Raw genomic sequence first — 27,675 nt, 5'->3', positions numbered from 1 at the left:
CGTGTGTCTTTTGCTAACGCGTCACCAAAGATCGACGCAAGGATGTCGTTTAGTCAGAGCCGTCACGTCGCTAAATGTTCTCCGGTAATGGCCGCGTGAGTTTTTGATCCTTTCAAGAGAAATGCACGGTAGGCCCGAGTGACAGTTTAATGGAGCATCGAGAGCGGTTTGAAACTTTGCTGCGGGATTTAAACCATCAGGTATACCAGCTGATTTAGTGACTAGTGATTTAAACTTACACATTCCGCGCAATAATCCTTCCCGATTACGTCAAAATTTTCGTCACTTTCACACGTCTGCCTTAAATACTTAGCTGAGGTCAAGTTTAAATTTGTACGATCAATTAAGAGCCTCCGAGATTATTCCGTAAAGCTCGATCGTTCCTTGTTCATGAAATCTTGATAAGACTTGATAAATCTTCGACAAGATACAGTTTCACGGACACGATGGTTTGTTTACGAGTTATATCATTAGCTGAAACGTTGAAAGGCCTGTATCGTGTGGCAAAATCTACTTGAGGACGAGTGGGAGTAAGAAATCGTTCTCGTCGTTTGGGCGGTAACGCTGACGAATGACTCATTGTAGCGTTACATTTTTATGTATTTGGCGATAAAACGTTTCTTCATGAGATAAATTGCGACAAATTGATATTTTGTAAAATACAGGATGATATCTATTTTTTAAATATTTCTTTCTAATTACTAATAAAATTAATAATTGTATACTTCTCTTCTTTTAATAATCACTTAATATAATAATAATAATCACTTTCTCTCTTTCATTTTACTCCGTTTTACTTGTACAGTTTACTCAGAAATTTCGCTCGTGTTTCACTTGTTTATCAAATTACTTCACGATCCCCATGTAATTGATACATGCGCGAACTTAAAAAAAAAATGTATTATCAGCCAACGCTCATCGATAGATCATTTTACGTCACTTTCTCATTGGCAGGAATCTCTTACAAAAAATCACTTTGCAATAAATAAATAATCGAAACGAGTTTCGGTCAAAATTTGGAGAAATACTCCTGCATTATGTATGAGCTCGCATGTTTTGCTACGCATACGCGCCCATACAAAGAACGAAATTGCACTCGTGTGCGTTTGTACGTACAATCGAGCGTTCATTGCTATTTTTAGCGCAGCTTTTTATTGTCGTACGAGTCACCTCTCCGTTTCCTCTACGTGTCTTTATCTGTAACTCCTTTCTGCATCTTTCATAGTAATCGCTGCAACGGTCCATGTTTGGAAGTAAAGTTTCGTTAATTCTGTATTCTCGCTCAGAATCGCAAATTACTTCCTTTCTATAGGAAGCAACCTCTTCCCTTTTTCAGGTTTATGCCAATTAAAATTGCATTCAGGCAAAAATCGCATCTCCAGGCTTGACTTGGTATCTTTCATATTTCAGAACGTGGCTCTTGCGATTTAATTATGAGACTCACATGTGCCCTTCCACTCGATTCGAGAGAGCGACCGTCATTCACTCCTCACAATGCCTCGTTCAGTTCGCATAATGCGCTGGCGTGTCGGACGTCAGTAAACTGAACGAAACATATAGACGAGACGGCGGAAGCGTGCGCGTGTTTCGCGCTTAATTCCGGCGCTTAAAATTTCGGACGAGAGTCGAACGTGAATGCGCGATTATGCCACTTGTTGCCGTCGCGCGACGATATATTGAATCCGCAAGTGGCACGCGCGCCGTTTTCACCTTCGGCGCACCACAGGGCGGGAACAAAAACGTGACGTTAAAACCCGAGAGTGCATTAAAAGCGGGCCTTTTCAGCTGTCCGCTGCCCACGACGACCCATTGTGTCCCGGTCGTAAGAATGGAGCGTAAGAATGGAACGCACCGCTGGAAAAAGCTTCGCTTTCTCGGGCTGGTAGTCTCTTTAATGAACATACCTCGTCCGCTCGTGCGAGACTGTCCCTAATCTTCAGCGAAATGCTTTTCGCCCTGCGATTCGCGATTTTGGCGGACTGCCCGAACGAATGAGAGAAAACATGTTTCCTTTACAAGTTATTCTCGATAGTTGTTAGCCCGCGACTTCTTTTTGTTCCGATTCCTCGAAGCGAAATGAAAGAACCGGCGACGTAACTTATTTGTTAAACTTCCTTTACTTCTTCGCGATATTTTCTTGGATACCAAGATCTTTTGTTATTAAAACGGTCCTGTGTTTTTATCGTTTCGCTGTCATTTATTTTGTATTTTTGTCAATCAGATGTTTGTCATGTTATTTTAAGCCTCTTATCAATACGAATGCGAGACTATATAAACTATAAAGTATTGACTATTTGTAAAATGCTATATTTTTTCTTACAGTAATATTATTTTTTCCTTGTATAAATTGTTTGAGAAAGATTCCTATTTGATGCTCGGTTTATTTTGACAGTCGAACTTTTGTCGCTGCCAGACGAGCGACACGAATGCGGTGCGTTGCTTTTTACGCCGTCACACTTTACGCAAAGGCATATAAAGTGCAGATGAATAGAGGTCTTAAGGCGCAAAGTACTCTTTGTTGTCGAATCATGGCCGCCCGCGGCTGCGAATCGCCGCGTGTAATTAGACTTAACAATGTCTCTCCTTATGATAGCTGCACCATTTCTGCCAAGGCGCCGGAGTGCACCGTGTATCGATGTCAAGGACACAGGACAAAACGCGAACTGAACCGAACCCCGCCGCAAGCCACTGTACAGTCGTCGCGTTCTACTCACTTTTTTTTTTGCCCCACCGCGGAGATGTTTCCTTTTCAGGATTTAAAGTATGACATCACCCTCACCTCGATGGCTTTTTTTTTACGTATATACGTATACCGTGCGGTGCGAGCGTTTTACGTCTCTTACATAATGCCACTTACATGCGCAGAGTACACACGTCTGCAACATTCGCGAGGACTTAAAAATGAAGAGAGAAAAAGATACGCCAATATTGTGCATATTCTAATGTTCGCGATGGAAAAGTGAAAAAAAAAAACCGCAAAGGCACATCGTCATCGTCGAATCGGTCTCGAGTGGCTCTCAGCCGACGTATATTTTTCGAGAGTCGAGCCACAGTCCCCGCTTATCAGTTATCTCAGTCGTTCTTCTGTACGAATGCCGCGTTATAATTTGTTCGCCTCGTGAACTCGAAGCGGCGGATCATTACCTTTTAGGATTCCATGAATTTTGTGTATACTCGGGCATATCTTCCATCTAATGTCGGACTAATGCCGTATGTCGGCCGCTTTGCCTCGGAATTGCCGCAATAAAACGAGAACGAACAGCGCTACGACACTATCGAAATGCGCTTTATCTCGCGCATTGAGGCACGTTTGTCTCACGACGATGGAGAGATAACCGGGGGGAGAATATGGGCTGCCAAATATAGTCCGTTGCAAATCGCCCGACCGACCGACTCGCGGGCACGGTGAAATTTTGCATTTCTCGCCTTTCGCGTCGCAGCCGCGTATCTACGAAGAGAGATCTTTACGCGACGACGAAGAGAGCTAAAATTCTAACGAAATGAAATCGCCCACTCGTCTAACCGTATAGTAGTAATCTAAGTCGTGGAACTTTGTCCAAAAATAACTGAATGTTCCGCATTAAAATCTTATTTGAAGACCCCCGACGAAAATTCACTCGTCGGCTTTCCCACATTCGCATTCGCGCTTTCGTAACCGTCGCGCGGCGGTCCCTATAGCTCGTCTCTCGCTTCCTGTGGCTTTTCTGTTAAACTGCCAAGAAGTTCAGCGACGTATTTGATACCCGATATATCTCGCCGGTGCCCGAAAATACGCGTTCCGTATTTTCACGACGCGAGGGCGCGTTTCCCGCGGGGGAGAACCCTCCTTCTCCCGTTTTCGTCCGACCACGTGGCGCCTCGCGGACGCGAAATCCGCGCGTTTGCGGTGCGTTTTCTGCGTGCGTGCGAGAGGGAAACGTGGCGCAGCCTCCCACGTAGCGCGCTAACAACAGTTTTAACGGATCGTGCACCCAAGTTCGACAAGTAAGGCCGTGGATCTCTCGCCCACACGTGCCGCCGTGCGTACGACTTCGCATGACACTCTTCTCGCGTGTCGTTCCTGTTTTAGTTCTATCGCTACAAAGAGCCACTAGCGGTTTTCATTCGCTCTGCACGAAGAGCGAATTGTAACTGTCGAAAATTTTTATTTAGGAACATTCAGAATGTCGATCATTAATTTGAAAAATATTTTAACTAACTTTTATCGATTAACTTATATGTAGGTGTGCAATGAACTTCTTTAACATAGTATCTTTTAACTTTAAATTTTTACGCTATGTATAATCGTGTTATCGCATATCGTGTTGTTTTTACTTAATCGACAATCGTTGCAATTGATATCGAAAGACGTGTACAGAAATAGATCTTATCGAGATGTTTACGTTTTGCGGATGCAGTGTAGCGTGGAAATAAAATGTGGAAGTCACTTTGGTAAATACGTGGTTGCAATCGTGAATGGATCAGAGGTGCATGTAGCTTCATCGAGAGATTCAAGATAATGGCGCGGAGGAGCAAAACCAAAGAGGAGAGCAAAAACCCTCGGTGCTGAGCAATGATGTCACAGCCAGACGATAGCCCTGAGAGAACGTTTACCCCGCGGCTCGAAAATAGGTTTATACGCCTATGTATAGCACTTCGTTAAATGCATTTAAACCGCCGCACTGCATCGAAACACTTTTGCAGCGTGTTGTGACGGTAACAACAGCTCTGCTCAATGAAAAATTAAATTTACCTACGTTCACCTACATATCCTCTTTAGGCGCGTGGTGTAAATGTTGTGTATTATAGGATATTAAAATCGACACGCGCGTTAAAGATAGTATTATCGTTGGCGTTCGCTTAATGGTTTGCGTTACTTAATTATAACTTCCACCGTAATTATGCAGTCGCCTTTCGCGCGCGTTTAGTAGGCACTAAACTGTGAGCGTTCGATTAGAAATTTGCTGGTTGGTTAATTGTGCATTCCCGCGATTAACAGAAACGGCATTCTCTCTCTCTCTCTCTCTCTCTCTCTCTCTCTCTCTCTCTCTCTGCGCGTGTCGTATTACGTGAAGTCGTATAATCACGAGTGCACTTACGTCTGGCGAGACTCGCATAATAACGAATGGGGAGAGGAAACATAGCGCAGCGATTCTCCGTCTTCAAGAGGATAGGCTCCGTCTCTCTCCGGATCGATATGTTGCACATCACGCGAGCACTAGACATGTCAACATTGCGCGCAGGCACGAGATATTGCCATCTCTCTTAGGCCTACTTCCTCTCTCCGTGTTTTCACACCTATCTCTCCATTTAAATCACATAGATGTTGCAATTTGAAAAGAGATTTATTCTCGTTTGATGAATTGCCGGATATTTTATTCGAAAGAATAGCCGATCATTGATAAAGTATTTTTCTTCTTCGTTTGATGTTATTAGTTCCCTTTTTTTTTTCGGCTTACCATTCGAGAAAAATAATGAACAATATGAAATGAATGTTAAGTATGATAATACAAAAATAAAATATATTTGGAGAAAACTTTTTGAATGGCATAATCGCGTTTAAAAAACGAAGAGTCCACGAGCCGATTGCGTCAACGCGCTTCTATTATTAGCCGGTTTTTTCGCCGTAGTTGGAAGTGTTAATTAATATATACCGTAATGGAATATAAACACTTTCTGCGCTCGCTAAATTAACCAGTAGACCTCGATCGCCTTGTTGCGATCCCGCCGAAGGAGGACAATCATTGCCACCGCGGCTATAATCGGCCAATATGCGCCATAAATTCAAACGACGCACGTGTTCTTCTTTTGCAGGTTGTCCAGAATGGCTTAGAAATCCTCACGTATCTCGCGGATCGGATGGGTCACGACTTCAAGCCTTACATCTCCACCATCATCCAGCCGACGATAGACAGGCTAGGTGAGTACACGGAGCGTATTTTGTTTCCATCCGTTTGTGCATGTCTCGTAAATCGTCCTCGGGGAGGAATCGGCCGGCACGGTACACGATATCGAAAATTTCTATTATTATTTACGAGACGATCGGTATAAGATACACAAACGGCCCACGATGGCCGATAATTGGCACCGGTAGAAACCCGTGTACATTCCGGCTTGTAAATATCCCGTATTCGCGATGCAAAGATAGCCGGTAATTTTAAATATCGAACATTAATTAGAAAGCTAGTACCATCCCTGTATCTCGAAAACGATGAGAGTTTCGCGCGAACATTTTGCCGCGTATATTTGGTGAATCATCGTTAATCGCTAAATGAGTTTCAAATGGAACGAGCCGGAGTGACATTTAAACGCCTCTAATGAGGTTGAAGTCTATGACAGATGTGTACACCATATTTGTCGGTCCGCCGATCGCTTTCGCGAAGTCGAGAATAAAGCGTCCCGCACGTATATACGCGCGATCCGACGATATTCGCGAATAACGCTCTCCCCGATTTTCACGTGTGATCGAATCGACGATTAAATCTTGCATTTGTTACAGGCGACAGTAAAGATGCTACCAGGGAGAAGGCGCAAATGGTGCTCCTGAAAATTATGGAGAAGGGATGTATGTCGCCTCAGAATCTTCTGGATAGACTTCGCCCGGCCTTTAATCACAAGAATGCAAAGTTACGAGAGGAGGCCCTGATTCTGTTGACGACAACGCTGAACGAGTGAGTTGCAATACGTTTTATTTGAAATAGATTATGTCTATCGAAAAATCGATGATAGGTTCGTTTTTAAAATGGAAATGATTTGAATTTTTCCAGACATGGCGCAGACGAGATGGCACTGTCAGGGGTGATCCCGAGCATCGTAAAGCTTCTGTCCGATCCGTCGGAAAAGGTTCGGGAAACGGCTCTCAACACGCTGGCGGACATCTATCGACACGTAGGCGAGAGATTACGCGTCGATTTGCAAAGAAAGCACAATGTGCCGCAAGCCAAGTAAGTGAAATGGCCGGAGAAAGCGATTGTCTCTCGGCTGCATAGAATTTCACGGCATATCTTCTAATCGCGATTCAAGAAACATCTCTCTTTTCCTCGCTAAAACAATATCAACTAATCGGCGCGATGCGTTAACGAAACCATAAAAATCTTGGATCGCAACGTTATATAAGCTCCGTCGTCCATTCTGCTTACAGAATGCTCCTGTTAATAGAGAAGTTCGATCAACTGAAGGCTGCCGGTGATCTTTTACCCTTGGCAATGTCGTCCGACGGTGAGTAGACTGATTGAATTCTCTGACGCCGCGGGGTACCGCTTAATTTAAGCTCGACGACGATGACGACGACGGCGAAAAGTAAGGCGCGAGTATGCCACGCGGCGCATATATCGCTATTCAACGTGCGCACGAGGCTTGTATCGTGCTGCCATCGCGCAGCCGTGGAGTTTATCACGCGGCAGTTCTGCCTTCGCATGCAGGAAGATTCCTCCACCTGTCTGCTCGCCCCGTCTCGTCTCCTCCTCGCAGCTTAGCGTTACATGTATACATCATGAATATTTACCAAAGACCGCGTGTTCGTCGATGTGACGGGAATACACGCCGCTTCTACGGTATCGTGTACCTTAGCCACCGATTTCGATTTAATGACGCGTCGATATCTCGGCCTGATCGGAATTTTACCTCCACACTTCCGGCGAAGGGAACGAACAACGTTTGAAATAATGTTCGGAGTTGGCGCGCGCGCGCGAGAGAGAGAGAGAGAGAGAGGGAAGTCGCTCGCGCCGTTTCGTCGCGTAAAATTTCGTTTCCTTGAACGGGCGACGCAACGAGGTCGCTGATTCGCGTTATCTGCCCACCGGCCGGAGAGATTATATAATATTGCGTTACAGAGTGATAGAACCGCGTGACGGTATATCGTATCGGTATATTGTTTCAAGCGCCGCACCGCGCCTGTAATCCATACCGAAACTGAGGCTGTCGCGCTTCGAAACGGACGGCCTTGTAACGCCTTGTAACTGCCCGCGGCTCGCTCGGGCGCGTTCGAATTTCGGTCGTGAATATTACGTGTCGCGTAACCGGCGATCGCATACCTGGGGCAGCACCTCCGCTTCTCTCGATTGATAGGAAATAATCCGCCGTCGAGACCGCACACAACGACGAGAGAGCGCGGCGAAGAGTTCTCGTGGTGAGAATTGCCACCGCCGTGACATTCCGCTTGCGCAATCGATCGTAACACAAAATGTTGCGGCTGCTTGCGAGCGGGGACTTCCTCGAGTGTGCACGATTGCAACACTCTGCAAATATCATCCTCCCGCCTGTATCTTTATCTTTCCCAAGGTTTATCGAAGTTTCCGCGACATTTCTCATTCGCCGTATTATACGATTATTAGTTGCCGTCATTAATTACCGCGCTATTTCGCGGTAGTTCCGCGAAAGGCCAGGTAATTCTCATCGTTCGACAAGGTTATTTATCGTCTAATATAAATTATTCTCCAATCAAATCGAATCAAAGTAATTAAACATACGCGCGCTATCGCGACATAGATATCGATAGGAAAAAAAATTTACTGAATGATTACTGCAGACAATTAACGCGAGGCTATTTGTCATCCTGGTGAAAGTAGCAATTAGAATTGACGGCACATATTGACATGGCGCGTGTTTACGTATTCTACACTTTATATCCAGTGAATTTTAAGTAGAATTCTATGAAATTTTTTTTTCATTCGCTCGCCTCTTTCTCTCTCTCTCTCTCTCTCTCTCTCTCTCTCTCTGCGGATCTACGATCGAAGACGCGCGCGGATGTTTTCTCTGCTACACCCTGCGCATATACGATCACGTATTAGATCATACCTGGGCTTGGCGAGGAGTAGCCGTGGCGCTTCGCTTGATTTCAGAGATATTAATAGAACTCAAAATAGCCGTGAAGCGTTAATGACGATCTTCCGCGAAGCGCCGTGTTGTCCATCCCCTTCATGGACACTCGAACTTCCGGCCGCGGCAAAGTCCGAGGGCTCAATCTCGGGCGTTATTAGAGCGACTCCGTAGCACGTTCTACACGCTGATTACGCATCTATGAATATTTCAAGTCTCCTGGTACAAGTCGCGCCTCTGTAGCCAGCATTACGGAATCCCGGCAGCGTTACCATATATCGAATACCACGCGCATCTAACGCGGCCCCGCATGTCAGATTGAAAACGTATAATTTGAACGGACTTGTGCCGCGCGCGAAGAAAATTCAATTTACTCCCGCGATTAAAATAATCCCGAGGAATTAATCTTCGATCGGCCGTGTTATACATCGTGTGTCTATCTTATTCATTCATGCATAAACGCGAACGTTTGCTTAACGCTTTGCGTACATTCAATTTTCTACTTTTTTACGATTTACGCATATTTCACGATCGTGACGTAATCGCGCGCTCGTGACACCCGTCCGCCGCGTTTTGACGACCTAACTCGTTCGTCGAATACAAATGAGAGAACCGCGGGGCAAAATCTTGTTTCTTTTTTTTTTTGTAACACATCGCAATGGAATTTCTGCAACAAACACACCGATTAGAATCGTCATCGCGACGGTATCCTCCAAGTTATGCGACGCGGAAAGGTTGCGCGCGCCCGGCGAGCGAACAAAAATTTGCATAAGTCTCGTTTTCGCTCTCCCTTTCCCCGTGACCCCGTGCAGCGCGATTGTGTTAGAAGTTCGCGTTAAAGGCACGGTTACACCACGCGATCTCTCCGAAACGCGTCAACCGTGCCTCTCGAGTCGCTCCTCGTAACTGGAAATAGAAAAGATGTAAATGAAATCGCGGTGAGTCGCACGATGATAAAAACGTGTGTGGCCGTAAAAAAGAATTTATTTTTTTTTGTGACATAAACTGACAACTTTTTAGCCTGCATTTAAAACTTGATACACGTGCTTACGGTTCCCGGATATAGATATACAAATTGCTAGGTTCAATCTTCAAATGAAGTAACACCTCGAAGGTTTAGAGATCTACATTTAAGTTAAGTCTTGGGTTTAAGTTGTTTCAGACTTCGCAGTAACTTTAATTACGGCGTGTCAATCGTCACGAGAATAATTTGCGCCAGAGCTCGCCCGTCACGCGATAGAAAACTACCCCGTTACGCGTCCGCGTGCATTTCGCATCGCCACCACCCGCGCCCGCTCTTAATCTTGCGTCTTATTACGCGACCTTACCCCGAGGGCAGCGAGATGCAATGCACACGTGCGCAAGTGAAAGGTAGGGTAACACGCAGATTTATCTCCGCAAAGCAGCGCACGGTTCCACGGTTGCGCCCGTGTGCGCGCGATCAGATATGAAAATACGGAATAATGCTCAGCTGCTGCCCTTTCGTCGTGCGTTCTTTGACCGTTGCCCCGTTACCCTTTGCGTAACCAGGCAACGGACTTGTCCGAATCTCACGGAAAAGTCGATTTTAGAAAGGATTAATTCTGTATATAAATTTCTAGCTACGATTAGCGTTACTAATGGCGGCGTTAATGACATCAATTTATGACTATTTATTTTATACGATTTGCTTTTCGTAAAATAAAAATCGAAAATACGATGGAACATGTTCGTCAGACAATCGAGCGAGCGAGCGAAAATCGGAGAATTGGAGAATCTTTACGCGTCACGATTCCTCTCAAACAAAAAGGGACCGGCTTGCTCTATAATGGTATCGTAATTGTTTGCCTAACCCGCGACACACGGCGTCGCGCACGATAAGCGTTTATTGCGCGATTATCCGCAATGTATATGCGCTATTATGTAACGACGAGGTATTATCGCCTGCCTTCTCGACGCGGATGCCGTGTGGGCGATTCTTCTTAGCGTTGTCTCTCTAACGGCAGTGAGTGCCTCGCACGCGGGAATTGACGCTCACATTTTCCGATGCCGATGATCTCATGGTGGCGCGTGACGCCACCCAGAAAATCTATAATCGACCATCGCTCGCGGCTTTTCTTTTATTCCTCCTCCCGGAACTGGGCGTCCCGTTTCGCCGGCGGTGGTTCTTACATTATCGTAATGAAGCATCTGCTAATTCACAGTCTCATTCATGAGCGTCGAGCGTCACAAATGCGTCGAGCGTCGCAAAACAAGCCGCGTAAATTATTTCACTCTAGATTTTAAACTGTACTTTTTACTTAATGATTATATTTAGAGCACTCGTATTTACTTCAACGCGACATAAAAATTTACAGTGAATTTAACTCACGAACGCGAGGCGAGTTAAATAAATTGGCTTATTAATTAAAATAGCATCGATCAACGATGTGGGCCTTAATCTGATGATAACTCTTTAAAAATCTTTTACGAGGTAAAAATTGGAAAAAAAGAAGCAGGAAATCGACGAAGGTCTCAACCGAGAATTCTCAACCAAATCTATCTTTATATACGCATCAGCTTGCGGTAATTTTTCAAACCGCCACCGTCTTTGATGCACGGTCAATGCTGTCAATTTCCTGCGCATTTTCGAGGCTCTCGCATCATTATTTCCTCGCTCGGCGAAGGTCGTTCGACGAGTAGTTTAGTTTAGTGGCTAATTATACGTCTCATTCTCTTTGCGACGCAAAACATAAAAAAAAACGGAATTCAAACGTCGACTTATTTTCGCTGATAATAGTGTCCGTAATGATTCTTGTCCCGCGAGTGGCCGGCGACGTTCGATTGCTCATCATAAATTGGCCTTCGACCACCACTTTGATACTCGGCGGACTCGCGCAACTTCAATTATTGTCGGCTATTTTTCTCTAAATTCACGTCTTTTCATTCGAAATCTCATTGATGTCGCGCAAAGAAATAAGACCTTAAAATTATTTAAATACGCTTCTGAGACGGACAACGTCGACTTTTTGCAAAGAGTGACTTGACAATTTTTTTCACATCTTCTAAAAAATGAGGTCGTTTTGTTTCCAGCTCACGTTCCGGTTAATTTCTGTATCGCAAACCTCATCTCTTTCTCTTTCCCTCTCACGTGTTGAACGTCGCAAACACGCGAGTGCGCAACGCTAATTACCAACGAATTAAATTACTAACTCGCTTTCACCAAGGACACCCGGCGCGATTCCCCACGACAGCCGGGAAACGGCGCGAGAGCCGTTCGCCGGAAGCCGTGTTATTTTCTGACTCTTTTCCCGCTCTTCCGTAACACGCCGTTCCGTAACGCACGTCCGTGCTGAATTTCTGAGGAGGCGGGCATCGGCGTGCGGCGGCACAAGCTTCGCGAGAGAACAGAAGACAGCGGCACACAACTCCTTCGGCCCACGCCGCCGCCACGTTCGCATATACCTTAATTATACCGTCAGGTGTAATTACCGATACCCGCTTCCCATCGTGCATACGAATATGCAGGCATAATTGCGAGACAAAAAGAGAGACAGAGAGAGAGGGAGAAAGAAAGAAAGGAGGATGGCACTTGAGAAGGAGCGGGGGAAATTGCCATCGTGCGTTGGCCCAGTTTTTTTTCACCGGTCCACCCGATGACGTCTAGAAAACATCCGCGAAGCCGCGAAGTATTTTCACGATAGCGTCGCATCGTGAAAATCGCGGCACGGCTACGAGGAGGCCGTTTATACGCTCTTCCGGTATTTTATATCACGCCAAATGATTGGACTATTCAACGTCGCTTGACCCTAAAGCTGTGCAATCGCGCGGGGTCCGACAGATTCTTTCGAGTCTCTAAAACATTACAGAATTTTTTTCCAAGATATTTTGTAAATTTCTCAAACGATTTATTGGAAAGAGTTTAATGTATATAGGTGTAATTTAAATAATGATTGAGTACGCGATATATTTCCAAAGATACGCAGATAAATATGAATTATATATCGGGGAATACGTCGCGCAAGACGTAATCTTGCCGGTCGTTACAGTTAAGTATTGTAATCGCATAATCGATCCGCTTGATCCGGCTGCCCGCAAGCTGCGTATCTCGCGCTTAATTATGCCTTAATGCAACGCGTCGCGTGTTAATTAAGGGTTACGCGATACTCGGCCACGGCAATAATTTATTATCTCGCTTCCCGCGGAAACGCATCGATCGAATCTTCCATCGATCCTATCGAGCTCCTGGAATTCGCGGATTGGAATCAAAGCCCGCTTGAAGTTAGCTCCGTATATTTACGAGTTCGTAGATTTGGTTGACTGAAATAACGAGTTCCAGTGTCCTGAGACATTTCCTGCCATCTTTCCTCGATATCTCGCGTCGGAATTGTTCGCGAAAGGAGCGTCGGCGATCGAAAGTGAATTTCGTCAAAGGATCCACCGCTAAAGTTTCGCGCGAATCTTACGTAACGTCCCGCGTGCACTACGCTCACGTGTCTTCGATCCGAAACACGCGAGCGGGCTTTTTAACGACAGATTTACGAGGGCGGCGTTTCGACACGGCGCGCGTCTCTCGGTCCTTTTTTGTTTATTACAAGCGACATAACCGAGCCTTATTTCGCGCGAGCCACATTAATCTCTCCTCCCTGCTCCCCCATCTCTCACTTTCGATCGCTTCTGCCGCGGCCGGGCCGGGCCGACGGACTTAAAACTCGCGCAAATTGAATCGGACCGCATCAATCACCCACCTGTTTCCATCGCGGTCAATTTGTCGATCCTTTCGAAATCGGGCCGGACGGCGCGGCGGCGGTGTTTCTTTCATATGCAGGGCCGGCTAAAGATTTAGACGAAAAGTGAAAATATATATATTGAGATTTCTCTCGAAAGCAGAATTTGACAAAGAAATACGATATAGATAACATGAGTTTAGTATACAACACACACACACACACATATATGTATGTTTTTATATATTTATTTTGCGTACATTTACTGTCTTATCCCTTTTATTTTCGCATTTTCAATTTAATGTAATCTTAAAATTAGTTGAGTCATTACTTATAATTAAAAATGTATCAAAGGAATCGTTGATTTTTATATGAGCTGCGTTGAATTCATCATCGAAACCGGCCCTGGCCGCCACATGGGCAAATTGGCAAATGACATTTTCGGGTCTTCAGGACGACAAAGTAAATCGATTAGTCAGTGCCCGATTTCGATCGCTCGGCGTTCTTTATTCTGCCGACGGTGAAACTCGGTCGATCTCATCTTTGGGGACGTTAATCCTCCTTCCCCCCCTCCCCCCAGCTTCTCCCCCGATGGAAAGCACGGACGCGAAAGAAAGCCGCGCGCAGATGCAATTCGCACCTTTGCACGTGAATGCAAAAGCGGCGGCGAAGGCAAGAAAGCTTGACGCACTCTCGGAGCGTGTGTGTATCTCTCGGGCGATTGCGACATCTTCGACTTTCTTGCTTTTACCGGCGAGACCGGCGTTAATTAGCCCGCGCGCCAATTAGCCCGTAATTATTGACAGGACAATTCGGCTTTCATATTTTATTGCCGATCAAGCTTGGGTTTTCCTTTCGTGAACGATTGCGCCGCGCGAGACGCAGCGAAGCAAGCAACCATCCCGTATTATAGCATAGCGGGATGTAATAAGTTTCTTGGAGAATAATGCAATGGCGATCGAGGGCTTTATAATTATTATTTTAACGCAACGAAGATATGGCCTTGATCGATCGCAATACCTTATAATTGACGCTCATCTTTTCTGCCGTATTCGTCGTAAATAAATACACAAGGCTTTTCAGGTAAAAATGAAATAGTATTTATATTATATATTATTTCTTATTAAAAAAATCATTTTATAATCATATTTAGTATTTACTTTTCGTTGGAGAGAGAGAGAGAGAGAGAGAAAAAAAAGATACAATACGAAACGCCAGAATTAATAAAATTAAATAAATTAAAATACAATACAAATTCAATCTCGCGTGATGGATATTTGTATACAGAGACGGAACTTGGAATACGCAATTTCTTGTGTAACTTTACAACTCCACACGTAAGGCGTACGTTACTAGCATAGTATTAAGGAACACGCACCGCTCGACCTCGCGAAAACTGCGTTTTCGTGACTGCATCATTGTGTCCCCGATGACACACTTCACAATAGCGTCGCCGGCATTGATTTTCCGGGAATCGGCGGCGGTGATCGTGCGGCGGAGAGGCCCCTTCGTCTCCTACGTTCATCCCTACGGCCTTTGGCCCCTTCCAAGCAGGGAACCAACGATAGGGGAAGGTCCGTGTGTGGGACCCCCTCCTACTCGGCTCCGGCGGCTTTACTCGCGTTCCGCGCATAAGCGCTTACTCTCGGCAGCCCCCCCGGTCGAGAGAGTAAACGAGTCGGCGTTTAGCAACGTGAGAGACGCCGTGCACGCCGCGTTGTGTATAGGCAGGCCTCGCCTCGCGATGTATCGGTCTCGTGTGCGCCGCTTCCTCTCGCGCTTTTTCCACGGTGACACGCGCGCGAGGAACGAGACGTTCTCGTGATTTCGGTTCGCGTGTGAGGATCGGTCATTTCGATATACGTACCTTACCCCGTCATGTGGACACGCGACGGCGATGCCTATCTCTCTTTCGCCGTGAAACGAAAAACGCGACGATCGTCGTGTAACGAGAGGAGTGCGCGCGTTATTCCTCCTCGCTCCGGCGCTATGCATACATATACGTGGAATCGAAAATTGCATTCCCGTGTAGTTGTGTGTGGTGCCGCTTCGTTCAGAACCCGTGACTGTGTGTAACGCTACTCGACTGTTGCTCTCGACCATTTCGCGAAGCGAGGCCGCGGTGTTTGCCTCGCGCGGAACTTCTCTAAACGATAAGTGCATGCGTGGTGCGTTATCGCGCGCTTCGCGTTGTGTCGTGCCGTGTCGACGCTCGTATCGATACCTATCATCACGCGACGGTGCGAACGACGACGTCGTTTTAAATCGTCATTGCGGTTCGTGCGCTCGAAGGAGGTACTCGCGGACAGTGCAGTGCACGGTCGGGCTTTGTGAAACAAACAACGAGCGCTCGTCGAGTTGTAGTTGCATATAGGACTCGCTTACGCGAGAGTCCGATTGTTTCGCTCGCCTGCGGCTACGGTGAGAGAGAGAGAGAGAGAAAGAGATAGTGCTGTGTGCTGAGGAAAGGAACGCCGGGGATGTGCGAGCGAGAGCCACGTTTTATCCCGAAAAGAATCGCGCGCGACACGCGGCGGTATCCCCTTCGTGTATCCAGTTTCCAGGCACAAATGCCGTCTTCGCGTAAACAGGTCCCCGTCTTCGTTGAATCCTGGAAATAAAGTTTTGATATGAAATCTCTTGGCTTGCATCGCCGGGAATTGAAGTCAGGCGTCTTGGAAACGCGACTTCATCGCACGGGACTCTCGAAGGACTCTGTACTCCTCGCAAATTTTTGATAATACCGTCGTCGAACTTTTGTTCGAATAGACTCGGGCACCGGCTTGCGTCTCTATCTGTATCACATTTTCGGGCCCGCTTTGAGAAAGATAAGAGAAGTTTCACACCGTGTGTTGTGTAGGGGGAATCAACAAAAGTGTTCGCATTCGTTGGCGAGTGTGCGAAACGGCGCTCCGAGGCTGCTAGACGGAATTATTAATGCACTTTCTCGGCCGAATGCGATGAACTAGATTCGCTCGAGCATTCTCGCCGCACGCGGCGATTGTTAATGCAAAACTCACGTTTGTATTACGCCGGCATGGCGGGAGGGGGAGGAAGGCCTTAATTATGTAATACACAATGCGCGCTCGTTCTTGCTTCTTTCAACGGAGAGAACGACGACTTCGTTCTCGATTCCCCGCGCGTACGAAGAGAATGACGCGTTCTGAAATCAAAGTCGAATACCCCCATCGGCATTTTCCATTTAATCACTTATATTCCGTTTACTCGGAGCGTAAAAGCGAGACATATCGCGGCCGCTCGTTCGACAGTCTTTTAAAGCGCTGTTAATTTCTGCGTTACAACGAACGTTGCGCAAAGCGGGGAACAGGATTCTGCATTCTCCCTCACGACGTTGTTTGCCCGCCCGTTTATTTCTGAAAGGATGGAAAAAAAAACACCCGTAAATGAGTAAGCCGAAGTCGCGTACGCGGAACCAGTTTTCGTTCGGTGCAATTTCGGCGCCGCGACGGAGCTGCACAAAGCGCCGGGGGAACGTCGTCTACGCTCGCACATTGTTTCGGCTAAATCGCGTTATAACGAGGCGTGAAACGAAGATCCCGCCGCAGGTTGGGGGGAGAGGGATTGGCGGCGCAAAACCGCGCGTCACGGTTTATTCGGCATAAATAAGGCGGCACATTAATCAAGATCTCTTCGATCGGTCGCGCCGTAATTAGCGACGGAACCCGCGCCGCGCGTCGATCGCTCTCTCGCCGGCGACGTTCTAACGGACGGCGCGGCGAGTCGGCTTCGGTTTTTGCGTGATTTAATACACGTCGCGGTGTGTCCCTTTTTATATGCGCGGTATCCGCGCGCCGGTCTACCGCTAGTCAATGCTAATCCACGTCGGCGATAAATGCCCGCGCACGTGTGCGGTAATCGGCTTGCGTGTAATAGAGGCCGGATCGCGTGACGCAACCGATTCCGGGAAGCACTATGATTTCTTCTTTTTTTTATTATTATTCAAACCACACGATCGTCTCTGCACGAATGATTTGAGGAGCAGACCGATGTGAGCCGAATGCTCGTTCCTTCTTTTCCGTCTTGGAAAAAAAAAAATATTCACAATAATGGACGCGTTCTCGATATAAATCGAGTGGACATTCAGGCGGGCTGAAAGCTGCCTGTTAATCTAACATAGATCTCTTTGGTTGGCGTGATCTTGTTTAATGGTTTGTTATTCGAAAACAGTACAGTTCGCTTCGCTACGTAAAGTTAGCTTGCGCGTTTCACTCTGCAAGTGGGCTCGATGCGTTATCGCCACTCGTTTCACTCCGCAGAGCTCTCGTTTACCTCGATAACGGTGTTTTCAGGTCGGAATCGATAATTTCGAATCCGTTTCTTTCCTTCTTTTTCAAGCTTGTAACTATACGCGATCACATATATTTCTCGCGGCAAGTTCACTCGCGACTAGATGGTCGGAACGTGCGAAATATCAGGCGGTTTCGAAGTTTTCCCGGCACGACAGCCGGCAACTCGTCGGAATATCTGAACGGCGCGCGCGGAGATCTGAATGAACGGTGGAACTCGAGAGGAAAAGGCTCCGCGCGCGCGCGCGCGAGACGATGCTATCTGTAACGTGAGAAAATGGGTTTCCTCATTATTCCGATCTTGTTACGTGTAACGCGGCGCGTGTGAAGGCACGTTCATTGTTACCGAAGAACACCGGAGAAGCCCGCGGTACCGAAGATATTAATAAATGGGTCGCGATCGGTCGACAGCTGGAGGGAATATCGGCGGTGTACCTATATCGCATTTTCGATTCCCGGGGCGGGTGTTATTACTGGCGACGTGTGTAATAACAGTTCGCTTTGTTATTGGACTATCGATCGTTGCCGGTAATGCCAGGTATGCGAATTCGCGTTAGTTATCGGAGAACATTGAACTGGTTTCGCGCGGAGAGAAGTCAACCGGTGTCTTTCACACGGCCCCCGAGAATGCAGTCGTCTTCCCGTAATATTTCTTAACGACACGCGTCGGTGATTTCTAAATAAGTATAGACATTTTGCGCCAAACGTACGAATTTCGAGGAGTCAAATTGCAGCGTCAATTATTCAGCGTCAATTATCAAAATCGTAACTGCCACGGGAAAGAACAGTTGTCGTTGCCGGGTTTTAAATGTAGTCAACATTGGGAATTGGGAGCGCTCATTAGCGATTTAGAATTAAACTCGAGCAATACGACGAACTCCTGTTGCCGAGAGCATTGCCTCGCATCAGGAGAAGAGAGAATCTTTACCGTCGTTAAAACGCGGATGGATATTACAGAACCTCTTGATGCGAGAGCGCGTGCATGCGTGCGACCGCAAAGAATGCTCGAGTGGTAGATAATACGACGCTTGCGAGAAAGGCAAGAGCAAACATTAAGAACTGTTACGCCGGCAATTTTGAAATCCTGCAGAGAGAGAGAGAGATATATATACATGGAGAATTATCTAACTGCCGCTTACTCTCGCCGTTTGCCACAAATTGCCAGTTTGCGCCACAATAATTCCAATCATTTTTCCCAGGATGATTTATTTATGCGATGCCACTTGATATCGCGACGACGCGACTCTCGTGGATCTTCATCGATTGAATTCTCACCTAAAAAAAAAAAAATCGCGAGATATTGTAATAATTAGAGAAAGCGGGAAGTAATAAGTAAATTCGCATTCTGTGCTAAATTTAATTCTTAAAATACAGCAATTTCGTAAACACTTTATTGTAGCTAGTTAAAATTAATGACGCTAATTAGAATTGTAATTGTCGAATATAAATAATGCCATCAGAGGAAATAGCAGCAGCGGAGCATTCTTCGGTCATTGTCTTCTATTACGAATTATTACGTGGGTCAGTGAAACGAAATCCGGCATCCACGTTCAGATCTGACGCATCTGACGCGCGCGATTACACCGTCTAATGAGTAGCTCGCGCGGGAAAAGAGCGGCAAATTAATATGGCACGCTCGCGGGAATCCAATTAGGATGTGGAAATTAATTCGACGCGAGGCGGCTTATAGCGCGGGAAAAGAAAAACTGAAGACCTGCACTTTCGCTGCGCGGCGCACATCGCTCGCACGTGTACGCACGTTTCCCCACAGTATTTCGAGACTTTTACACTTTCGTGAGTTCCGACACTCATTAGCGAGAGAATTCCTTGATCGAAAGAGTTGTAAATTCATGCGCCATCAGGCTATCGGCATACATGACAAGTTCAGATAACTCCGCTAATTGCACGTGATAAACGGGCTCTCTTTATCGCATCCCTGAAAAAATATCGTCGTAGCACGTAAAAATTCCACTTCACAATTGATTATCTATCTTCGATTATTCTGATTAAAAACTCGAAGCGGAATGTTTATAAAGTCCTCTCTGAAAGACGTGTTATAATTAGAGGCGGAAATAAATAAAGATTTTAAAAAGTCACAAATTATTAAATGCGTTCTAAATGCAAATTTTTTCAAGTAGCTTGATTACGACGATATTATTCTAAGCTCCGTTTATAGCATCCTGAGAGAGAAAGAGAAAAAAGATATTATTATAGTGCAATCGAGGATAAAGACAGAAAAAACGTTCGCTCGCAACTGGTTTATTAAGGTGACGATGACGCTGGCGAAATGTCAACGTCGTTATAATTCTCCCGCGACATGTGGAGGAATTTATCCTTGCCGTGCTCGCTAAAATATCGTATACACCATCGATCACGATGAACGACGCCGACGTGCTAATACCGAGCGGGCATCGGTGCCTACGCCGGGGATTAAAGAAGTATCCCAGTATCGATAAGAAATTGTGGGACGCGAGCAGCAGGTGGATACTGCAGTGGGATAATATAGTGAAGCATCCGGGTGCGAGGGCGAGAGGATGTCACTGCGACATCCACAAGCCGCCTTGGCTGTATCCGGATTTAGGTATACCTATGAATTTATTCTGCCGCATGAAACCGACGATCTTGTCGTTGTGACATAAAGCGGTTGTATATCATCAATATATTAATTGACAGTACAGATATTTTTTTATGGCGATGATGTCACTAATTTTTCTATGTTTTCTATGTATTAAAAACCTACGTTATATTATGTTGACAAAATAAGACGATACTGTGATTAAACAACTTATAGAATATAATAAAATATTGTTTCTATAAGATTATATTTGTTTTTAAATATTGTATTTCTTTTTAGAACTCTGCGATTTATAAATCTTCTAATTTATTATAGCGAGAAAAAAATGCGCGAGTCGTGATTGTGACAATTTTCTTTCTCTTTTGTTGCAGTTGGCAAGGACAGCGATGAACTCGACAGAGCGGTAAGTGTTGAATCCGAAAGTGCATAGATAGCTTTGTTGCATGTTTATAAACGGAAATAACGTTTTGAGAAAAAAATAATGTCCATTGCAGATCAAATCGGCTCCCGTAAAGAGGTTCAACATGCCTCCGAAAAGAGGTCAATTTGGGCCCGCTAAAGCACCATCCTCTGCCTTAGGTATTCAATATATTCAAATGTTTATCCGAATTATCTCACATGTCTCATTATTTTAATTACTATTTCGATTTAATCGTCAATTTGATAGTCTTAATTTGTTTATTTATTTAGTTTTTTAAGCATGTTATATAGCAAAAGTTTAGCAACTGCGAAACATGTTTCTCTAAAACTGTTTTCGTTAGTAGCTGTTGATGTAAAAATTGCAAGTAGCAATACATGTTAAATATTCGAACGAGTTATTTTTAATTTATAAAACTTACGTATCGTATTTGGTTAGAATGTCATTAACTATCGGTATTTTTTAATTGTATTGGAACGAAGATACGTAGCAGTGCTAGTTTGTGTCGCACAAATCAAATAGCTTTTTATGTGAGCAATTGTCTCGTGTATTTTACCTGAGATGTGTCTCTCTTTGTCTTCCCACCCGAAATATATATCTATATGTGAATGTCATGACTCAGTGTTGACTCGATGTCATAGAAGCACCCGGTCTGCAAACGAAGCGCACATGGGAAATATATATGTCGCAATAATCCTTACTTACGCTTAGTTTTAACCGCAATGCGGCTTTACTTTTGCATTTTGTGTAACAATATATTGTCGGAAAGATTCATCAGCCAAGGGTCAACGTATGTTAACGTTTCGATGACAAAAATACGCTAACTGTTCGCTTGCATGAAAACAGCTCCTCCTGGCACTCCATCCTACGCGGTCCCAAGGGCAGCGACCGTCAAAAGAGCTCTGTCAGTAAGGTCGACATCAGGTACATTTCTAAATTTTACTATTGGCAATTATTATTTTAGAAAATATTTTGTGAGATCCGCAGATATTTCCGACTAAAAGATAAAATAGTACAGATAATCACGCTGTTATATACAATTCAAAATCTTAAACGCGAATATGTAACACGGAGTTTCCTTAATAAATTGTATAAATTTTTCCCCAATTAATGAATATGTCCTGCGCGTTATTGCTTCTTGGTCAATACGCTTCTCATATAACTTGACATGTAACTACACACAGCGCTTATTTATTATCACGTGCAGTCATATCATTTTCGTTAATTTTTACTTGCATTTGCTTGAGCATTATTCATAGCAATTCATAGCAATATGTGTAACATTTAAAATTAGTATCGTAATCATTGACAATTTCTAAAAGTGCGCAAAGCATGGAAAGTATAATTCTTAGAAAGGATTCCTTAGCGCACATGTGTATATTTCCGCATTAAAGCGAACATAATAAAATGTTATCATTGTTTGTACAGCGCAAGCCGGAGCCGTTGACGAAGAATGCTTTATGACTTCGTTCGAGGACGTGCCTACCGTCAATCTATTCTCGGCGAAGGACCTCGAAGAACAGATGAAAATTATTAGGGAGACTGTGGGCGACGACAAAAAGGATTGGAAACAAAAAATGGATAGCGTACGTATCGCAAGGGGACGAGAGTACCTTCTCTCACGTGAACCTAACGATTTTCTATCGGTTGTTTTCTTGGCTTTTCCAGATGAAAAAATTGAGAGCCATTGTGCTTGCGGGTGGCACTAATTACGAAAATTTCTACGAGTGCCTAAAGAGCGTACAGCGACCGTTCGAGCAGGCCTGCACTGACCTTCGATCCCAAGTAGCGCGAGAAGCATGTATAACTCTCGCCTTTCTGAGTCAGAGCCTGAAGACCAAATTCGCCAGTTTTGGCGAGGCGGTTTTGCTGACGTTAATGAACCTCATACAGAACAGTGCCAAGGTGAGGTTTCATAGAACGTTAGATATATTTGCTACGGAATAAAATTCGATTTGTTTCTGGTGGGATTTAAACCCGGGTCTTCGGCACAGAAGGCAGACGCACAGCTTTCTACGCCACGATCGCTACATTTAGATCCTTATTATTGTTCTGTTACTTTCGAAATCGCTATATCGAGTCTTAATTACACATCTTCACTGTAAAATGCATTTCCACTTAGTTTTTACGTTTAATCTCCGTAAGAGTTAGGAGAATTTAATTACTCTTTCCATTTTCATGGTAAACTAGGTCGTGGCGACAGCCGGTGCGGTGGCAGTTCGGTTCATCCTTCAAAATACCCAGTGCAGTCGATATGTGCCTATTATTATATCGTGCGTGAGCAACAAGAGCAAAGACATTCGCAGGGCGTCCTGGGAATATCTGACTTTAATCCTGCAGACCTGGCCTACGCAGATATTGCAGAAGCACATAACAATATTGCCGGACGCGCTCAAGAAGGGCATCGCAGATTCCGACGCGGAAGCGCGAGTTTTCGCTAGGAAGTGAGTATAATTTTTTTTTTACAGCCGGTTTAGTTCCGACGATGCCTGTCTTTATTTACAAAGAGATTGATTTAATAATTTTATTAATTTTTTTGTCACTTTTTTTTATAGATCATTCTGGGCATTTAAAAATCATTTTCCCGAGCAAGCTGAGATTCTTCTTAATAATTTGGACGCATCATATAAACGCTCCCTGATGTCTCTCAGCAACAGCGGTAGCAGCAACAGCTTAAACATCGTAGCTAATGCGAGATCGTCGAGCGTTAGTCCACGTACAGCCAGACCCGTCATGAGCGCGGCAGGTAAAGACTTTCCGCCTGTTTATTACCGCGATTTAAACGCTCCATTAAAACGGATTACGTTTGCAATTTGAATAATATTGATGTTATCGTTCGTACTGCGTTCCTAATATAAAGGACTTGTCACTCTGTTTTCATGCTGCTTTGTGACTTCTTCTTTACATTAAACATACGAAGGTAGTACGGAAAATTTGCATCAGACCACGGGTCAACCGCACGGCCCGCTCAGACGTACTCCGTCCTTACCTCGGTCTTATCGTCAATCTGGTATCCCGATACTACAAAGACCGACAGACAGTTACTGTAATTGTCCTATTTACTGTAATTGTTCGTTGTATTTTTCTTCACAGATAAATCGCACTTTGTACATTACGTTACGTCACACTGCAAAAAAAGAAATGCACGAACGGAGAACTGTCTTTAATTTCCTTTCTTTTTTTATCTTGCACAGAAGTTGTAAAGTAGAAGTTACGTGACGCAAGAATTAATAATACCGCAGAATTAATCTGTTTTATATTTCTACAGATCGAGGTACACCAGGAGTTAGATCTACCAGCGCGATTGACTTGCAAGCTGCTCAAAGGGCGAAAGCGAGGTTGATGTATGCGAACATGAGCAGACAGAAAGCAGCAGCAGCTATTCGTGAGTAATATTTTATTAAATTTACTATGCAGTCGAAAATATTGATTATTTTAATATAGAATAATTTTCAAAGCCCATCTACATACGTCGTAAACACGGACGTTTCTCTTTTTTTTTATTTTTTTTCCTTCGCGTTTGCGTTGTGCGTTTGCGACTTATGTAGGATGGGGCTTTAGCGATGCATATAAAATGACTGTTGCACATTTTTTTTATATTGCTTCAGCTCGTCCTAGTAAATCCCCGGATCCCAGTGCGGTTGCTAGCCCAGAAAGAATGGCAAGGACGAGGACGAGAGTGTCGGGAGTTTCACAATCTCAACGTACGTTCTATAATTTTTTTTTTTGTGGAAAAAACGAAACGTGCAAACGGTGAATCTTTAACGAAAACTTTTTTCTCATTACAGCTAGCAGTAGATCGGGTTCTCCGTCGTCTAGATTAAGTTACGCTACGTATAATCGCGAGGGTGAATCACTGATAGGCAGGCCAAGGCGATTATCCGGACACACAATTGGCAGCACAAGCAACAGTCGCGAACCTAGTCCGCAGAGATTCGGAATGGACAGGAGTTTCGCGAGCAAACTTAGGTAAGCAATTTATAACAATCGTTTATGCTGTAAATTCGTATGATTATATCATTGTATCTTCTTTTCTTTGCATGCCATACTCTTGTCAGTGCGTAGACAATCTTTTCTATATATCCGTAAATATATGGGCATGTAAAAACAACTTTCCTGAACAAGCTGAAGTGACTGTTTTAATAATTCTGGATGCGTCGTATAAACGCTCCTTGATGTCTCTCAAAGTAATCGATAATAGTAACCGCTTAAATAGTGGCTAATATGAGATTGTCGAGCATTAATTAGCCACGATACATTGGAGAAAACACGCTAGGGTCGGCAAAAGCATTACTTCTCGCTCTGTATCTGAAATAAAAAAATCATTTAAAATTAATAATAGAATAGAGCAAGAAGTCAAGCTGGATATTCGTGCTAACAAAGTACATTAATCAAAATTAATTACATACGGTAATTTACAATCAAACGATCGTTTCGGCTTGACATCAAGTCCTTCCTCAATTGTCAATTTATTTAACTTTTAAATATCTCACCGAAAGCTCGATGACGAGAATTTCTCTCACTTCGAGTTTCGGCGTCAGCACGATACGTGCCCTTTCTAAAGCAATCTGATTGACGCGTTCATATTAATAATAACAGTTTGTTCTGAGAAAATGATTTTTAAATGCTCGTACGTTGGTCCGCGTACAGCCAGACCTGACATGACGGGTCCTACAGTTTTAATGCCAGTTTGGAATCGGCGTTAGAAGAGATTTTCCTGGGTTACTCTCGGTGGCTCGCTTTTGCCTTCCGAGAGGTGGCGATCATTTCCAAATCGATTAAAATCGATTTTAAAATTGTATTGTTCTGGGTAGATTTGAATCTGGATCTTTGGCACAGGAAGCTGCCGCGCAGCTCCTTGCGCCACATACATACCACTGTATAATATACATAAACAGTTAAAAATTGTTATTTATTTGAATTTATAGAGGGAGAAACATACATATGTCGCCAACGGACAGCACCAGACCACCGGTGATGGCGCAAAAGATGCTGCAGAAGTCGCGCGAAGCGGAGTCCGCTTTGGCGGATGCTCTGACTTTCGATAGCATCGACAACTACACCAGACTACCGGGCAACAAAGGCGATCACAGTGACGACAGCGAAAACAGCAGTATATGCTCGGAAAGAAGCATAGACGGTTTTAGACGAGCCAGTGATGTAAGTGCAAGTTTTATTAGCAAATCAAAGAAATGAGAAAGTGAAACGCACTCGTTGGCTTCAGTATTGGATTTTTTTGTTACTTCGATCAAAAGTGGATGTATGTCACATTACGGAATCGAAGTTATTTAATGTGTTAATTGTTAAATTAATTTTTTCGTGTAAGCTAGCACACGCGTGTTCAAGAAGAGATTGAACATTTCACGCATATTATTACACGTATCATGTGCTACATTTAATAGAAATTTACACACGTTTTATACGATAATTAATAGGTCTACCGCTTTTTATAATTGATTGGTTAACGCTTATATGCAATACTTAGATTTTATTTTAATTTTAATAGCATGCAAATTGATGCACTTCAAAATAATGAATATTTCTGTTTTATGATTTTATATTTAAGACAATTTTTTTGTAAGACATAAAATGAAATTACTTCACAAATTTATCACGAAATGATATCAAGTTTTTATTAAATAAGAAAATAATTTTTATTAACGAAGAAAACGAATAAAAATTCTTTATGAAGCTTTTAGCACTGTATGATGATGTAGCTAATGCATGTCTGGTTTTTACTTTTGGTTTTGTTGCGGCATATTTGTTTGGTTTGGACTAACGCGACACGCCGTTCTGTTCTCCATATCTCTCCATCGTCCATCTACCCATTAGTCGTTCTCGTGGAGTGGCTCTCAACCGAGACTATACCGTGATCTATGGGATCAGTCTATCCCGAAGGTTTGTTAAATTCTTTTCATTTCTGCACATTGAAGTAAAACCATTGGATATTCTTAAATCAATTAGTGCAGCAATTGTACGTCATTAATAAAAAAAGAGAGATTGTTTTTTTTTGTTACTTATTTTTTTACATCAAAAATATTTCAGAATATAATTATGTGTTGACATTAATACTTGGAAAGCGATACGAAAGCAATAATTTCTCGTTTTACAGGACATCAAAGAGATCATTGAAAACTGTGCTCACAAACATTGGGGAGACAGAAAAGAAGGCTTAGTCGGCTTGCAACATTATTTGAGCAGCGGAAGTCGTTTGACAACGACAGATTTGCGCAGAGTGACGGATATTTTTACGAAAATGTTTATGGATTCCCACACCAAGGTGTTTAGTTTGTTCTTGGACACGTTGAACGAACTGATAATTACTCACAACGAAAGTCTCGGCGACTGGTTGTATGTTTTGTGCGCGAGACTTCTCAATAAGTTAGGCACCGATGGTCTATTGGGATCTATACAAACAAAAATTCACAAAACGCTTGATGTTGTGAGGTGAGGATTCATACGGAGTTTTATTGCACGCGGTGCTGCATCGTCCGTCGAGTTTTTACTGTGGCTTATTATATTTGTTTGTACACGTAATGTGATTTTTGTCTCCAGAGACTGTTTCCCGGGCCACAAACTTCTACCAGCTGTGATGAGGTATCTGACAGATCCAACACAAACACCAAATACTCGCGTGAAAGTAGCAGCATTGACTTTTATCACGCAGATCGCTGAAACGGCAGAACCGTGCGCGCTGGGCAGTTCTGCAGCGACAGCACTCGCACGGCTGCTCGACTGGTCGAATGACGGCAAAAGCCACGATGTGAGGAGGCACGCGCAAAACGCTGTGATATCACTTTACAATCTCAATCCGCCTCAAGTTACTATGATATTCTCCGAGTTACCGAAATCCTATCAGGTGTGTTGAATGAACTAACTACCGGTTTACTCGTC

The 27,675-nt window shown here is 44.2% G+C and overlaps 1 protein-coding gene across 8 annotated transcripts in view; it reads left to right on the top strand.

Annotated features, from left to right (window-relative positions):
* LOC105458374 (CLIP-associating protein 1-A) overlaps positions 1-27,675 on the top strand; it is a 37,121-nt gene that overhangs the window by 3,831 nt on the left and 5,615 nt on the right. For 2 of the 8 annotated variants that reach the window (XM_011703624.1, XM_011703622.1), the window contains exons 2-20: positions 5,794-5,899; positions 6,479-6,650; positions 6,747-6,923; positions 7,121-7,197; positions 20,735-20,766; positions 20,858-20,942; positions 21,628-21,705; positions 22,210-22,367; positions 22,450-22,686; positions 22,972-23,225; positions 23,337-23,527; positions 23,702-23,827; positions 24,050-24,166; positions 24,390-24,485; positions 24,570-24,750; positions 25,710-25,941; positions 26,614-26,679; positions 26,894-27,228; positions 27,337-27,640. In XM_011703624.1, coding sequence (XP_011701926.1) covers positions 5,794-5,899; positions 6,479-6,650; positions 6,747-6,923; positions 7,121-7,197; positions 20,735-20,766; positions 20,858-20,942; positions 21,628-21,705; positions 22,210-22,367; positions 22,450-22,686; positions 22,972-23,225; positions 23,337-23,527; positions 23,702-23,827; positions 24,050-24,166; positions 24,390-24,485; positions 24,570-24,750; positions 25,710-25,941; positions 26,614-26,679; positions 26,894-27,228; positions 27,337-27,640 — 3,024 coding nt within the window. Of the gene's footprint in view, positions 1-5,793; positions 5,900-6,478; positions 6,651-6,746; positions 6,924-7,120; positions 7,198-15,158; positions 15,903-19,964; positions 20,370-20,734; positions 20,767-20,857; positions 20,943-21,627; positions 21,706-22,209; positions 22,368-22,449; positions 22,687-22,971; positions 23,226-23,336; positions 23,528-23,701; positions 23,828-24,049; positions 24,167-24,389; positions 24,486-24,569; positions 24,751-25,709; positions 25,942-26,613; positions 26,680-26,893; positions 27,229-27,336; positions 27,641-27,675 lie in introns of those variants that run through there. The other 6 variants (XM_011703628.1, XM_011703627.1, XM_011703626.1 and 3 more) reach the window with 5 other exon arrangements.

This window comes from Wasmannia auropunctata, unplaced genomic scaffold (genome assembly GCF_000956235.1).
Source record: "Wasmannia auropunctata unplaced genomic scaffold, wasmannia.A_1.0 LD334538.1, whole genome shotgun sequence".
In the NCBI taxonomy this organism is placed as follows: Eukaryota; Metazoa; Arthropoda; class Insecta; order Hymenoptera; family Formicidae; genus Wasmannia; species Wasmannia auropunctata.
Note: the sequence above shows the minus strand (reverse complement) of the source record. Positions and strands in the feature narration are given on the sequence as shown.